At 37.6% G+C, this 17,486-nt stretch overlaps 1 protein-coding gene across 1 annotated transcript in view; it reads left to right on the forward strand.

The window, feature by feature from the left end:
• Positions 1-11,822: 11,822 nt before the first annotated feature.
• LOC110209599 (guanylate cyclase 2G-like) overlaps positions 11,823-17,486 on the forward strand; it is a 64,893-nt gene continuing 59,229 nt past the window's right edge. Inside the window, 4 exon segments of the mRNA XM_078151615.1 lie at positions 11,823-12,206; positions 14,140-14,251; positions 14,254-14,373; positions 14,376-14,486. Coding sequence (XP_078007741.1) covers positions 11,823-12,206; positions 14,140-14,251; positions 14,254-14,373; positions 14,376-14,486 — 727 coding nt within the window.

The raw sequence follows: 17,486 nt of genomic DNA on the forward strand, positions 1-17,486 counted from the left end.
AGAATTTGTGGAGATATAAAATGACAGGAGTGTCAAAATGACAGAGGTTGTGAACCTGGGTTGCTGGAAAGATAATAATGAAGAGGCATAGAAATAGGCGTAGGTTTTAGGGGTCCAGAAGATAAGGAGTACCATTTGAGACATATTGAGTTTGAAATGCTTAGAGGATGGCCATTTAGGTAGACGGGTTTAAGAGGTAATTGGTCATAAAGAGCAGGAACTCAGGAGAGATTGGGACTGATTATATACATTTGGGTGTCATCTGCAGAGATAATTGAACACATAGGAGCTGATGAGATCACTGAGTGTAAAGAAAAGAAGTCCCAATGTCTTTAGAGGGACACTAGATGTTAGGGGTAAGAACATGGATGGTGATCCAAGAAAAGAGCCAGAGTTACCAGATAGATAGGAGGAGAACCAAAAACAGAGATGTGTAAACACAAAGAGAGAATACCTAGAAGAATAAGGTGGTGATCATTAAATGCTCCGTTTTTTACATGTCCTTTTAGAATGTCTTCTGTTTATCAAATGAATGACCCAGACAACATACTGGTCTGGACTTTGACCAAGCCATCCAGTTGCCTGAATGGTATTATAACCTAGATACTTGGCCCCAAGCTGTATTTTTGGTCTCAGTATACCTTATTCCCTTTTCTTGTACTTAAAGGTCCAGGCAATATGTTCTTCCTGCTGTTCCTTACTCACACCATTCCATCTCCTGTCTCCTTGCCTTTGTACTGGCTATCCTACATGACTGAAATATATTCCTTCCTCACTTCACAGAATTTGAGAGTCAGAAGGGACCACAGTGGCCATCTAGTTCAACCTACACATGAAAGAATCCCTACTCTAACATATCTAACAAGTGGTCATTCAGGCTCTGCTTGATGACCTTCAGTTAGGGGGAATCCACCAGTGCATGACATAGCCCATTCCACTTTTGGATAATTCTAATTGTTAGGATGTTTTGTCTTGACTTCAAGACTAAATTGGCCTCTTTGAACACTTTCATTCACTGTTCCTGGTTCTACCTTCTAAAACGGAAAGAGTCTGATTCCTCTTACACAGGAGAGGTTTAAAATTTGTGACCACAACTATCCTATTTCCCCAGCCCCACATCAACTCATTTCTCCAAGCTAAAGATGCTCAGTTCTGTTAACTAATCCTCATATTTTCAAATCTTGAAGCTCCTGGATTCCTTCAAGACCTAATTCAAGCACTACTTTCTACATGATGCTTTTCTTGCATGCAGCACCCCCAAATGCTTTTTATTTTGCATATATTTCATATACGTTTATAAACGCCTTATTTTCCCTTCATAGAATGTGAGCTCCCAAAAAGCAAGGACCAGTGAACTCATCTTTGTATCCCAAGTGCCTAGTACACAGTTTTGCTTAATATTAGTCCGCCCTACCCTTGGCTTCACCAAATATGTGAACTTTTGAATAAGATTTTCCTGAGCTGAAGGTCACCCAAACTTGCTGGTGACTGAAGAACACTGAATATATTATAGCTGTGACTTTACCTATCTTTATGTATTCATACACACATACCATCCAATTTCCTCTAATGCCTCCTTGTGGTTTGAAGGTGAGATCATAAAAGCTGAAAAAATTTAAAAGTATGAGTTGAGATTAGCCTGTGTATTTATTGTCTGATGTGTCATTCTAGGCCAGCCCCAGCAAGGGGCTGATTATTTTCCCTTTCTGACCCCACTGACCAGCATAATTCATGAAAGGTGTAACAAATGTAGGGGGAGCACCCAAAGTGATGAAGTCAGATCTTTCAAAGTTGCAAGTACTGTATAGCTATGCGCACAACACACACACACACACACACACACACACACACACACACACCCTTTGTACTTTCCTATAAACATGTTTTACTCCAAGCTTCTGATATGACAGATGTTGCCTTTATATTCCCTTGGATCAGAGAAGTTAAGAAAATAAGACAGGACTGCTAAGTCATCTGATGACTTTAAAATCCATATTTTCATAAGTCAGCAATGTATGTTTTCAGAGACCCTACACTTCTTTCTTTCTTTTTTGGGGGGGTTAAGTGACTTGCTCAGGGTTATGCATCTGAGGCCATATTTGAACTCAGGTCCTCCTGAATCCAGAGCCAGTACTCTATCCACTGTACCATCTAGCTGCCCCCAGAGACCCTATACTTAAAGTCAATATTGCTTAACTACCAACCTGCTTACCAGTGTTAGGTTCTGGTCCTACAGTAGATTTTACAGAGAAATTTTTATACCTCCCCCATATATCAAGAAGATAACCAGTATAATAATAGCAAACTAACTCATAGCACTTTACATAAATTTTCATTGGATCATATCATTACAACATTCTTGTGAGATAAACACAATTATCATCCCTATTTTATATATGAGGAAACTGAGGCCAAGAGATTGTGTGACTTTCTCAGTGTTACACAGCTACTAAGATACATCCCATCTAAGGCATGATTCAGCTTCAGGCTTCCATGATACCAAGTACAGTCTTCTATCCACTGAACCACCAATCGCATATATATATATGTGTTGTGTGTGTGTGTGTGTGTGTGTGTATATATATATATTATATATATATATATATATATATATATATATATATATAGTGTGTGTGTGTATATATGTGTGTTATATATAATATATATATATGTGTGTGTGTGTGTATATATATATATGTGTGTGTGTATATATATATGTGTGTGTGTGTGTGTATATATATATGTGTGTGTGTGTATGATATATATGTATATATGTGTGTGTGTGTGTGTATATGTGTGTGTGTGTATATATATGTATATATATATGTATATGTGTGTGTGTGTATATATATATGTATATATATATATATATATATGTATGTTTAGCTAACTGAAAACAGTGGACTCTGAAATTTGAGATGCTGGCAGCTAATGACCCTTGGGAAATTTGAAATAATAAATGTTACCATGAGTGATTATAAATCCAAATTGTTTGGATTTGATCAAAATTGTTCTGAAACTAAATCATAATGTGGTCTCATTTACAATGAGATGTGTTCTATTAGGATAATTTGGTAAATCAGAACATAAAGCTAAATACATTTGCTATTTGGCATTAAGACAATATGAAGGGATCAGAAAAACCTGAGTTCAAATTGAGTTACTTCACCTCTCTTTACCACAGTTACTAATTTGTGAAGGGGATAAAAATAACACTCACCTCCCAGGGTTGTAAGGATAAAGTGACATAATAACTGTAAAGTGTTTAGTGCATAGCAGACAGTGAGCACTATATACAGGTTAGTAGATATGGGTACTCTGTATTAGTCTTGAATGTAATCAGTATAGAGTGCCGAAAGTCATAAAAATGAATGATTCTCTATGCAAGAAAATTGGGAAATGCCTTTGACTAATTGATGTCATCTGACTGGTAATAAGTTTTGTTTCATGTTTTAAATTCATGATATTGTGTATGTTATTGTGTTCCTAAATTTTTTCTTATAGTGTGGAATTTGGGAAACCATTGTATCAGAAATATTGTTAGAAAAGTAACTTGTCTTTTAGTTTAGATGCTGTTAGATTATGATTGAGCTGTTAAAAGAAAGTGGTCAAAATATTTGAAAACCATTAATTACTTAATGGGGTATGTTTTGTTCTAAAATGGATGAATAATTATTTGGCTATCACTTATGAAAGTTATGAAATTGTGTCTGTTAAAAATAGTACATATTGAAACTACATCTTTGAGCCAATTTAGTCCCAATAGACTTTAGATCCAAAGATTTCAATTTTACGGTAGGGGTTAATAGACAATTCAAGTTGGAGGCTTATAGTGGCCAGATTTTTCTGGGGTCTTGAGTCAACTACCACACATTTACTGTATGTATGAAACTCCAGAATGTGATTATTCTTAATTTATAAAGGATAAATAAAATGTCCTTATGTGTGCTCATTGTTAACTATTATTAAAAAATCAGAAAAATAATAGTAACCTAGCTCTAAGCTATAATTAGTGAAATTTTGCTGTTTGAGGCAAAATCTCTTGAGACTATAATTTAACGTTGTTTTAAATCTTGCTTTCAGGTATGATTGTCTGAATTGGTATGAAGCCAGTACTCCACCATTCAAAGAGAATTCCATGTGCTGCCCAAAGGGTGTGTGGTCTGAGAATTGCTACAGGTGATGTTTGTCCCTGGAAAAAATTGAGGGTAATGACCTTGTATAGGCAAAGATAAGATCCTCTTGACTCAGTTTCCCATTGTGCTATTTCCTTTCTGAACAGGAAATTTTCTCACCTGTTTAATTCTGGGCCTGGCTATGATACCCTGTGAATAACATAAAACTTAGCTGCATGATTGAATACCAGCTATGACTCTTACCTGGAATCAAATAGAGCTAATGGAGTTTCCCCCCTGTTACAGCTTATGTCAGGTCAGTTTGTGCCTTTGAAGGGACAGTCTTGATATCATTATAACTATATCTCTCCTTTGTCCTTCCATAGCAAATTTCTATAAACAAGGCAGGTGAAGAGTAGAAATTTTTGTCAATACAATACTGAATCTATTAACTAATAGATTAATACTAAAACATCTGAGTTACTATAATGTGACTTAAGTATGAAAGCTTTTGACTATTTTTAATCCATATTTGTGGTCAACTCTATATCCTATGTAACTAGGTAAATGAGTTCTTAGGTCAGCCATCTCCTTGCTAATAGTTATATATATATATATATATATATATATGTTTGTATGCACACACATATATCCTCAAAAATGGGAGGATAAGACAAAGATATAAAAGTTTTTAAAAATTTAATGGAGTAGTAGATGTTGAGAAAGCAACTAGATTAGACTGTTAGAAATCTAAAAAGTAAGATATACATATGGTTGGCTTCCAAATGTGTTTAATGTGTTTATAGGCCTTGAATATGTTTTTAGTAATACATTCTCTAAATTTGGTTAAGGTTTTTACATATAAAATTGCTTTTATAATTGTAACTAATTTTAAATTATGTCTCCTTTTCCTATTTTGAAGTCCCTGTCTGATAATATTAAAAGACAGAAGGCTCATTTTACAAGTCAGGCCCTCAAGGATTTTTATTTTTTTTAAAATTTTTGGCAATTGGGGTTAAGTGACTTGCCCAGGGGTCACACAGCTAGTAAGTGTCAAGTGTTTGGTCTGAGGCTGGATTTGAACTCAGGTCCTCCTGATATCAGGGCTGGTACTCTATCCGCTATTCCATCTAGTGGCCCTTCAACCTCAAGGATTTTTAAAGATTCTTCCTTTAGCCTCTTGATGGCATTGTACATATCAGGCACAGGGTCCAGGTAAAGATAGAAAGAGCAAGTGGTCTCTGAAATATCAAGTGAATTATGGGTTCCTAATTGTTTTTTGTATAGCTTTGTTGTTAATAGGGTTAAATCCATAAAGATTAAGTTAGTTTTCACCACATGAATGAGCGCTGGAAAAGCCAATTTAGGAGGTTGTACTAAATTGTATTGTTTTGTTACTGGCAGATTTTAGCAGAATTACCTAGGAGTCTCTGCAAGTGACTTGGAACTAGAGAAGTCGGTCTACTGGGAGGAGCTGCCTTTAGAACTGCCCTGAGAACAGGTCCATTCTAGAATGTTTAGAGGAAGATGATTCCAGGGACTAGACTAATACATGGGACACCTGGAAGTCAAGATGAAATATGCTGATTAAATGAACATTGGGAGTAGGATACCAGGTTACAAGGAGCCTTGATATTATTCAATATTGATGATCATTATCGTATTCCTCTGGCCTTCTTGTTTGCTTGTTTGTTTCATGACATTTATCTTTACTGAGTTTTCTCAGTGACCTTGATGATCTGCAAATGGTCCCTTTTAGTTTATAACCACTGGCATATGCAGTAGAGATTAAGATGATGCAGTTGAGGATTGTTATTCAGTCATTGCAGTCTAGTTTGACTCTTCATTTGGGGTTTTCTTCGTAAAAACATTGGAGTGGTTTGCTATTTCCTTCTCTAGCTTATTTTACTGATGAGGAAAATGAGGCAAACTGGGTTAAGTGACTTGCCCAGGGTCACACAGCTAGTAAGTGTCTGAGGTCAGTTTGAACTCAGCAAGATGAGTCTTATTGACTCCAGACTTAGCACTCTGTATACTGCAACACCTATATGCCCAATAATAAGTGATAGCTGTTAATAATATACAAGGAAAATAATTAAGCTGCCCATATCCTTTGACCCAGTGATTCTACTACTGAGCTTATGCCCCAAAATACACCAGAAACAGGTTCAATATATATTAAAATATCCCAAGCAGCATTCTTTTCTTTTTTAAACATTAAAGAGGTAGAAACAAGGTAAGTGGCCATCAATTAGGGGATGACTAAAAAAACCTGCCTCTCTGGTCTGATACAAGTTCCTGAATCAGACGGTTTTGTTTAATTGTTTTTCTTGGCTAAATGGAAGGGTGGAGTTACAACAAATGTGAATATAATGAAATATTGGCATGCAGTTTAGAAAAATGATGACTTTGAGAAATTCAGGAAAATGTGGGAAGGTTTCTATGGACTAATGAGGAATAAGAACAACAGAAACAAGATAATATACACAGTGGCTACATAATTACAGATGAAAAGAAGCACATTTAACTTTGAGCCACTAAAAAATCAAGGAAACTATCAGAAAACAGAAAGTGGGCCGTACCTCTCCCCATAACAGCAGAGAGGCTGAGGGCTTCTACTAGCAGAGGATACTGCCTATCTGGTCTGATACAGTTCCTGAATCAAATGATTTTGTTTAATTGTTTTTCTTGGCTAAAAGGAAGGGTGGGGTTATAACAAATGTGACATAAAAACAAAAGGGATCCCACAAACATTTAAATCACCATACTACTAGTTCTGAAGTAGAAGGAAGAAGAACAAAGAGAAAATAAAGATCAAGGAGCTAGATGGTTTTGAGAAAGCCAGGAAGTGATTCTGTTACAGAGGTCAATCAGGTCAATCAGTCATTAAGGGCATCAGCCTCTGAGATTGTTTTTTTACAGGAAAAAGAGTTGAAGGTCCTAAGAACAAAGCACAAAGCATTAGTAGATCTCAAAATCATCCACCTGCACTAAACACGAGGTAGCCAAGCTAGCTGTTAATACTGAAAAATAATAAATCACTATTGTTCCAAAACTACTTTTGAGAAAAGGTCAAACAATGCTGTTGGCCAGTTACAGCAGCAGTGAGTAAAGATTTCCTAGAACAGGTGAGGAGAGGAGAGCTGGCAGGAGAACAAATAACCCCCTCTTTCACAGCCACAGCCCACATTAACCTGCCTAACTGGATTTTCATCTCAGGCCTTTTTGGATTAGTTGAAGAGGCTCCTTCTCTAAGTCCAGAACAAACCCCTGACAGCATTAAAGTGAGTGTTAATGATTAAGGCTCTCGAAGGATAGGAATTGTTTTTACTTAGGTGGCTATTTCCCTGGCTTTCCCTGAGGGTCAAGGAGTTGCTTAAAGGGTGAAATATATGGGTCCTAGAGTTCTGCTGAAAATAATTAGAGCCTAAAATGACTTTGAGAAAACAAAGTAGATAGTCATGTGAGGGCACAAGACACAGCTGCAATGGTTTCCCAGCCTAGGTAATTGGAACTATAAGAGTATCCTCAAGCTCTTTATTCCCGTTCTCCAAATCTGAGGCTCCAATTATTTGCTTGTGCTGATTTTCAAATGCTAAATACCTACTAGAGGATTGAGGAAATCCTCCAGATCAGAGGTGATGTACTTGCTTGAGTTCATACTTTTAGTGACAGATTGGGACTAGGATTGAGTCTTCAGCCCCCAACCTTTTGCTGTAAGAATATACTACCTTTAGATTATTTTTAGGAAAAGTTTCAATAGTGAAATAGTTCTATTAATTAGTGATATTTTAATTAAAAGTTCTTCTAGAGAACATTGTACACAGCAACGGGTATTACTGTACAATGATCAACTATCAGTGACTTAGCCATTCTCAGCAATACAATGATCCAAGATACTTCCAAAGGGCTCATGATGAAAAATGCTATCCACCTACAGAGATAGAATTAATGGAGTCTGAATGCAGACTGAAGCATACCATTTTTCATTTTATTTTATTTTTCATGTGTTTTTTTCCCTTTAAGTCTGTGCCCTCTTTCACAACATGACTAATATGGTAATATGTTTTGCCTGAGTGAACAACCTATATCAAATTGCTTACTGTCTCAGGGAGGGGGAGGTGACAGAGAGAGGGAGAAAATTTGGAACTCAAAATTTTAAAAAAATGAATGTTAAAAATTGTCTTTACATGTAATTGGGGGGAAAAACAAAATGTTATTTTTAAAAAGTTCTTCTAGGGGGCAGCTAGGTGGCACAGTGGATAGAGCACCGGCCCTGGAGTCAGGAGGACCTGAGTTCAAATCTAAACTCAGACACATAACACTTACTAGCTGTGTGACCCTGGGCAAGTCACTTAACCCCACTGCCTAGCCAAAAAAAAAAAAGAAGTTCTTCTGATAATAATTACTGAATTGGGTGTATTCATTCATTCAACAAGTATTTATTATGTGATAGGCAATGGGGCTACAGAGACAAAAACCGAAACTTTCCTTGCCCTCAAGAAGCTTACTGTTGGGGGAAACAGCCTGTGAGTAAATGCAAAATACCATCAATCCTCAACATCTGAGCATTTGACTTTCAGGACTTTGCATTCCTGCAATTTTTATTAGCAACCTCATTTTCACTTTCATGTTGTCAACCATGAACATTTGCAGCTATTCACAGTAAAGAAAAGAAATGAAAGGCTTGATGTGCCCAATTTGTAAAGTAGCTGGTATCCTATTAGGTGCTTCACTGGTCTCATTCACTATCTCATTATAGAGTAAAGAGCTCCCCATACATTTGTTGCATATTTTCATCATTAGCCTTAAAAACTCAAATTTTGTGTTGCAATTATGTCCCCAAAGCATAGTGCAAGTCCTTTGGGCTCTAAGCCCAAGTGTTCAAAGTAAGTGATTTGGCCTACTGAGAAAATAAAGGCATTAGATTAATTTCCTGCTGGAATGTCTGCAGCCTCTGTCCACCCAGGAGTTTGATGTTAACAAATACACTATTTGTTATATTCAAAAAAAAAGGAAGAAAGCATTTATGACATTATACATTACATGTGTAATGAAAAGTGAATGTTGCCTGAAATACTTTTTAATTGAGATAACACAAAAGGTCACAGAATTCTAGAGAATAACTAGTGAGAAAAAATATTTTGCATGTTTTTTTGTGTACTGCATTTTATAGTTACTTCATGGCTCCTGTGTTAGGAAAAGTGCATAATGTTTTGTTATAAAGAACTATATGCAGAAATGTTTTTATTTCAGCAATCTCTAGTGAATGATTACAGTTTTTGGTGGTTGCAGAAACCTAAACCCCATTTCCCATAGATGTTTTTGACTTTGTCACCATTTTCTAGGAATGTTGCCCTGTGAAAGTTGAGAATTGATTCTATATGCAAAGTTAAAAAAGCCATATTTATGTACTTTGTAAATGAAAATCATTAGTAAAACTCCCCCTTTGAGGAATAGCCATAGCATCATCAATGGCATAAAAAGGATAACATATAATAACTTTCCCCAGAACTCTAGTTTTGTTTGAAATGTGGATGTTGAAACTGGTGAATTATTTGCCTGGATCAAGGCTTTAAAGAAAAGGACACATGGATGTTTTATCCATGTTGGCTATAGACAGAGCATCCTAGATAAATATGTACTTAATCAGTATCGGTTTCTTTAAGAGGCAGAGACTCTGAGATTGGATGGAAAAGCAGACAGCACTAAATCTGATCCAGAAGAGGACGACCTAAACGGTCTCAAAAGAGTTAGCATGGTATAGTGGATGGCTTTCTGGAAAGCTCAGACAATCTGGGTTATATAATATTGGTTCCCCTATTAGGGAAGCAATTGGGTGCAGTACAATGGATCCAGGATTGAGCATCAGAAGAATTAAGTTCTAGACCCACCTCTGTCACTCGCTATGTGAATTTGAGCAAGGGACCTTCACCACTGTGCTTTGAGGGGTTGAGGCTATGATCACTTCCTATTTGACATTCTATGCTTCAATAGCATTTATTAGTTGTGGTATAATGGAAAGGAAAAGAAAGACCTGTATTCAAGCCCTGCCTCAAACACTTAACCTTTCAATGCTTTAGATAACTCTCTAAGATTAAATTGTAGTGAAGAGACCTGCATTGGTAGACAGAAGCTCCTCAGGTGGGAGTTCCCTATGCCAGTTCCTATCTGTTTGACCTTGGCAAATCACCTAAATTTTCTGTGTATCAGTTTCTCCACTTATAAAATGGAAATAAAGTGCCTTCATTAAGACATTGTTGTCAGAATCAAATGAAATAATTTATAAAACAAAGTACTATGAGGGATTACAACTACCATCATAGAGTGGGGAAATCTAAGGAAAATTAAGTTAAAGGATGTGGGGTTATTGGATTAGTAGGTGATGGATCAACAGCAGCCTCTCAGTGTAAGAAGGAAGAATGAGCAGAGGGATGATGATTACCAGCTATTCTTTCCACCCTCATCCATTTGCTTGAGCTTAACAAGAGGAAATGAACTTGAAGAGAAATGAGGAGCATTTGAAGAAGGTCTATACAGTGCTGAAGGGAATTCCAGCTTCAATCCCATGGTGTATTTAGAATGTGAGGTCCTTGAGGACAGGGGCCCTGTTTTTGTGTTTCTTTGTATCTCCATTATTTAGCATGGTTTTTGGCATATGGTAGGTGCTTAATAAATGCTTGTTGACTGACATTGGCAGACTTTCCTGGAGTTATAGGCATGGCTATATGTCCCTAGAGAATATGTCCTTAAGAGAACTTACATTTGTATTAAAGTTATAGTTTATATACCAATTTTATATACATCATCTCATTTGATCCTCACAACAGCCCTGAACGATAGGTAAGGGAGGTATGGTTATCTCTATTTGATATATGAATACACTCAGACTCAGAGAAATGAAGTACAATGAGGGCTCTTTCTAAGATACTTCAAGAATAAAACTGTTACTGACGACCCACTGTAAGCAAGACATATTCTTTGATTGGGTTGGGAATGGATTTACATTGAACCATTCCTACTCTTTCTCCGGGTCCTCTTTGTGCCTAATAGCATGCATCTATGTGATAATCGATTTGGGTATGTGACAATAAACACGTAACTTCTCAAAATATGTTTCAGGCAGTGAGGTGGTGCAGTGGATAGAGCATAGGCCCTGGAGTCAGGAGGACCTGAGTTCAAATCTAGCTTCAGACACTTAACACTTACTAGCTGTGTGACCTTGGGCAAGTCAGTTAACCCCATTGCCTAGCCAAAAAACAAAGAAAAAAAATATGTTTCACAGCCACAATCATTCCTGATCCCTTCTGTCCAGGCGTGAGGGGGTGGTTGTATTTGGGGTGGGGTAAGGGAGATTCTTGGGAGAGAAGCTGAAATGGTTTTTATCATTCTCAGTTTCCAGGTCAAGAAACTGAAGGAAAAGACAGCATGAATGACCTGCTCTAGTTCACACAGAGAAGGGGCAATGCTGGGACTAGGATTCAGGTTGGTCTGATTTTAATTCCAGCCTCTCTTCCTACCTTTGTGTTCTGTTAGAAGAGGCCCCAGGGGAAAGAAAGGTTCCAGTTAATTAGTGCCACTTAATTAAAAACAAGACACAATCCCTGGGGGAGAGGAGGGGACTCACTATCATTTAAGCTGCCAACACAAGCAGTTGGGAGTTTGTGGCTCCAAATTCTGAGATGATCTAAGAGTTCAAGACAAATGATGGCTCTCAGCATCATTCATAACTGTCTGCTCAAGCTGGGTTTGCGTGGGGGAATGGCCCATTGTCCTATCTACCTAACCCTTATTTTTGTATTCTTTCCCAGCCTGTTGGTCATGTGTCTAGAGGATACTAAGCTCATTGTGGGCTTCCAAGCTCCTTGGAACATCTCAAATTCTTTCAGTGCCCAGAGGCTCGGTGCTGCCATCCAGATTGCCATGGAGAAGGTGAATTCTGACCCAGTTTACTTGGGTAACTATACCATGGAGTTCACTTATGCCAACTCAGCTTGCAGTGCCAAAGAATCCCGTGATGCTTTTATCAAGCAAGTCCAGAAAGAAAGGATTTCTGCCCTCTTTGGACCAGTCTGCCCAGGAGCAGCAAAGGTGGAGTATGCAATGTTCAGTAAATTTTTACTGTGGTGTGTTTTTCTGGAAAAAGGAACATGTCAATAGTGATATTAGCCAATCTGGTGATATTAACCAAACTCAAAACTTCTGATAACCATTACTACAATTCCCCAATAAAAAACCTGGATAGGTATTTTCATGAGTTTTGAATTGACTCTTACAAATAATGTTATCCTCAGCATTTCCTTCTTATGAGCCCTAAGTATTTTTTTGGACATGATCTCTTCAGGAATTTATTTTGTTTGACTAGCATTTGTAGAAAGTTCTATAGTACTTTAAAATTTGCAAAGTGCTTTACAAATATTATCTCCCTTGATTCTCACAACAACCCTGCAAGGTGTAGGTGCTATTATTAATCTGCATTTTACAAATGAGGAAACTAAGGCTGAGAAAAATTGAGAGACTTGTTTAGGGTCAAATAGCTAGTGTCAAGGGCTAGATTAGAATTCAGGTCTTCCTAACTTTAGGTCCAGCTCTCTATCTATTGCACCATCTAGCTGCCCCTTGCTAGGTATATGGGAGGAGGTGGGAGACAAAAAAAAGTTTGTTAATTGGTAAAAAAATAATTAAGTCAGGTCCAGAGAAATAGTACCCATTGCTTATTTTTTACCTTCTGGAGTAAAGATGTATCATGAAGGAAAACTAAGAAACATATTTTTTTAAAAAGATAGTAAGATCATAGAAGTTTAGAGCTAGAATAGATTTTAATGGTCATTTTACAGATGAGAATTATACCAGAGCAGGGAGATAGACTAACCATGATTGCACACATCACAAAATGCAGAGCTGGGATCCAAAGCCAGGGCTCTCTGATTTCTTTCTTTCTGTCTGTCTGTCTGTCTGTCTGTCTTTCTGTCTTTCTGTCTTCCTTTCTTTCTTAAATTTTTAGGCAATTGGAGTTAAGTGACTTGCCCAGGGTCACACAGCTAGTAAGTATCAAGTGTTTGGTCTGAGACCAGATTTGAACTCAGGTCCTCCTGACCTCAGGGCCGGTGCTCTATCCACTGCACCACCTAGCTGCCACAGGGACACTGATTTCAAATTCAGTGTTGTCACCGTTCCGTGTTCCCTATCTAATCACTGGTAGTTCATTGGCTGGTATCCCCTACTCTTTTATGAGCCTTGTTTTCCTCATCTGGAAAGTTCAGATAATAATTATAATACCATCTTATCTTCTTCAAGGAATTATTGTGAAGCTCAAAGGATATGCACACACACACATACATATTCTCTGCTGAGTTTGTATATAAAGGAAATATAGATAGAACACATAAAATCTCTGCTGTCTATATGAGTGTATGTATATATGTATACATATATGTAAATAGTATATATGTGTGACCTAAATATGTCTGAGAACCAAAGACCTGCTTTCGTCTGTGATGAGTAGGCATCCTTTAAGCCTCAATTCAACCTTCAAACCAGAAACTCCTGGAGAGCTGTGCTGAAAATAGGGGCATATTCATCAATGGGAAAACTGTAATGAACACTTTATTTCCTTTTTGTGTATCAAAGATGGGTAAATAGTAGAGAAATAGCATATCCCCTCCTTTTTTCATTTGATTCCTGTACAATGGGGATTAGACTATTCACAAAAATTTCATAAGTTTCTACTACAAGTATAAATGAGGTAAAACTTCGCTATCATGCAAATAAAGCGTTGGATTGAATCCCAAGATTGCAAACCATGCTTATTCTCTGTCACCTTACCTCTCAGGGCCTCAGTTTATTTATCCATAAAAATAAAGATATTGGATATTTAATGATACATTTAATGATAATGTGACTTTTATCCAAGTAGGGATATGGTTTGATCTCACCAAATGATTGGTTTATCAAGGTATTTTAGAATGACGCTTTTATTGAATTATGAATATGGTCATAAAGAAGAGTCCTTTTGAATTACCAGGTAACTGGCTTGCTGGCTTCGCAATGGAACATTCCCATATTTGGATTTGTCAGGCAAACAGCTAGACTGGAGAACAGATTCTTGTATGATACCTATGTGAATCTCGCATCACCGTTCAGAAAATGGGGGCAGTGCTCCAGGCAATTCTCCACTATTTTGGCTGGAAGCACATTGGGTTGTTTGGAGGAACCTCAAGTGATTCCTCTTGGTATGAACCTGATGAATTGTGGACCACTGTGAAAACCAGCTCAAATCTCACGTTGTCATCACTACGCAAGTCAGATGTACCAGCAGCAACCAAACTCTTCTGCAGGAGAATCTCCAGCATGGAACATCCTCTGCCAGAAGTAAGAAGAGGGGGTGGGGGCTGGGTGATTGTTATTTTTAATACTTGACCAAAAGAGTTCCGTATTTAGCAAGGAAAGAGTTTTTTATTTTCAGAAATGTTAAAAATATTGAAACATGCTTAAAAAGGATCTGATTAATGGTGTAACTAAATGTGTCATCTATACACATACACACACCTGTGTGTGTGTAAACAGTACAAAATCAGTCCTCAGTTTTGGTAAGACATTTTTCTCTTTTTCTCCCTTTTTTTTTCTTTTCTTTTTAGGCAATTGGGGTTAAGTGACTTGCCCAGGTCACACAGCTAGTTAAGTGTCAAGTATTTGGTCTGAGGCCGGATTTGAACTCAGGTCCTCCTGACTTCAGGGCCGGTACTCTATCCACCACACCACCTAGCTGCCCCTGACATTTGATTCTTCTGAAGTGAAATCCCAATAGTTTTTATTGCAATGACTCCCAAATTATGATCTTTGAAGGTTTTCCAGTCGATACAAGGACTTGCTCAGTTTAACATTAGTATTTAAATTACATGTGCTTGTACTTTTCTGACATTTCTGGCATGAATTAATAATTATTTTCTATTTAAATAGCTAAAATATATCATTTAGCTAATTTTTATAAAACAGTCATCACTTCATTTGTGTCATATAAAAAGCAATATTACATTCCTCTTCCTGTTTTGTTTTTGTTTTTACTGGTAAGCTCTATAGGAGATGTCTAGTGGGAAGAAGTAACATGTATAGCTTACTGAACCTTTCCCTTCTTTTACCCCATTGAAAAATCTGGAAGTCGCTGTCTTACTTAGGGTGGTTTAGTGGGCACTGGTAACACCTCCTAACCATCTGGATTGCTAGGTAGCTGATAGCTAATCACTTAACCTCTCTATATCCCAGCATAACAAAACTAACAGGGTATTGTCCTGCAAAGAAAATTCGAGAAATTCCGATCATTTTAAAGTCACAAAATGTTATTTTTGTTGCTGAATAATAGCTATTGAATCAGGCCTCCTGTCCCATTTCTGTCCTTAGTGCCTTGTTTGATCTGTCAGTATTTCTAAAATTAACTGTCCTACTCTTAGCTTAGGCCTCTACAAAGGCAAAAACATTCAGGGCTTGTAACGGATTCTTCTTATGTTGTCCTTGCCTTTGATTCTAAACTACTAGCGTCTGAAGCCCGGGAGTGAGATTTTCAGGGAAAGCCTCTTTATTTATGCAGAATGCAGAGAAGAGAAAAACAATTATGCTAAAACTTTGCCAAAATCACTTCCCAACCCCCAACACCAAATGAGATCAAATGGCAAAAGAATGGGAAAAAAAAGAAAGGGAAAGAAGAAAGATAATGGTCATGTGAAGGGCAGCTAGGTGGCACAGTGGATAGAGCACTGACCCTGGAGTCAGAGGACCTGAGTTTCCAGTCCTGGTCTCAGACCAGACACTTGATGCTTACTAGCTGTGCGCCCTAAGCAAATCACTTAACCCCAATCAGAAAAAAAAAAAAGGAATCAAAGATAATGGTCATGGGGCATGGTTTCAAGAGGGGGGGGGACATTCCTTCCCTGATGCATCCAGATCCTGGGTTGCTGTTTATTTCAATGATTTTCCCCCTAAACACTCCCCACAGTCCGTTGCCCTACTCACCCCGTCCTGGGCACTGAAGAGGTGACGTTAATAATAATAACACGTACATGGTGCCTTATGATTATAAGCTATTTTGCATGCATTTTCTCATTCATGTTGGTTGGATTTGCCAGTTTTTCTGGATTCCACACGCACAACATCTCTTGCAACCATTCCTCTACACCTACTTACACAGTCATCACCCCAGTTCAGACCTTTATGACCTCTCACCTAGATAATGGCCTTCTAATTACACTCTGTGGTGCTGGTCTTTTTCACCACATAAAGTATAGGTCTGGCCATATCAACAAGCCCCTTCTCAAGAAGATTCAGTGACTCTCCATTATCATTTGTTCAAAATACAAGCTCTTCTTCAGCTTGACATTGAAAGTCTCTTAGGCTTTCTTGAGGCTCCCATCTACCTTCCAATATTAATTTCATGCTATCCCTCTTCACCTATATGAAGACAAACTGACCTATTTTCTCTCTTCCCCAAATTCAGCATTCCTTTTCCCACCTCTGTGATGATGTCTGGAATGCACACTCATCCTCATATCCTCCTCTAAAAAGATCCTTAATTCTTCCAAGCTTCTCATGAAGTTTCCTTCAAGATTTCCATGAGCTTGATTATTCTCTCTGTACATACAACTCTCTGATTTATATAGCTAGTCCTATAGCAATCCAATCCCATATAAAAAATTTTGGACATTTCAAGCTGGATGTCACATGGTATCTCAAATTCATCATGGCCAAAACAGAATTCATTATCTTTCTTTCAAAACTCTATTCTTTTCCTATTTCTGTTAAGCATACTACAATCCTTCTAGTCACTTAGGTTTATAACTCTGGCATTATCCTTAACTCCTTTCTTGAACTTGCTTCATGTATCTAATCACCCATAACATTTTACAGAAGAGAAAACTGAAAGGCAGCTAGATGGCACAGTGGATAGAGTGGCCCTGAAATCAGGAGGACCTGAGTTCAAATCTGGTCTCAGACACATAACACTCAGTAGCTGTGTGACTCTAGGTGAGTCACTTAACCCCAGTAGCCTCACTTTAAAAAAAAAAAGAGCAGAAGAGAAAACTGAGGCTCAGAGAATTTAAGTAATTTGCCCAATGTATCACACAAATTAATAAGTAGCAGAGCCAGGAATCAAACCCAGGTCCTTTGAGCCCAAATCAGGACTTCTTTGAATTTTTTCATCCAATAAGTATTTATTGAGCACCTACCATGTACAGAACATTATGCTTGGGGAGACACAAAGCTAAAACATTATTAAGCATCTACCACGTACAGAGCACTGTGCTAAAAAAGCTAAAAAAAAAAAGACAGACCCTCAGCCTAGGAGCTTACAGTGTTCTATGGCTGATTAGATATATACTC

The sequence above is a fragment of the Phascolarctos cinereus genome, unplaced genomic scaffold, assembly GCF_003287225.1.
Source record: "Phascolarctos cinereus isolate Bilbo 61053 unplaced genomic scaffold, phaCin_HiC Scaffold_3;HRSCAF=262, whole genome shotgun sequence".
NCBI lineage: Eukaryota > Metazoa > Chordata > Mammalia > Diprotodontia > Phascolarctidae > Phascolarctos > Phascolarctos cinereus.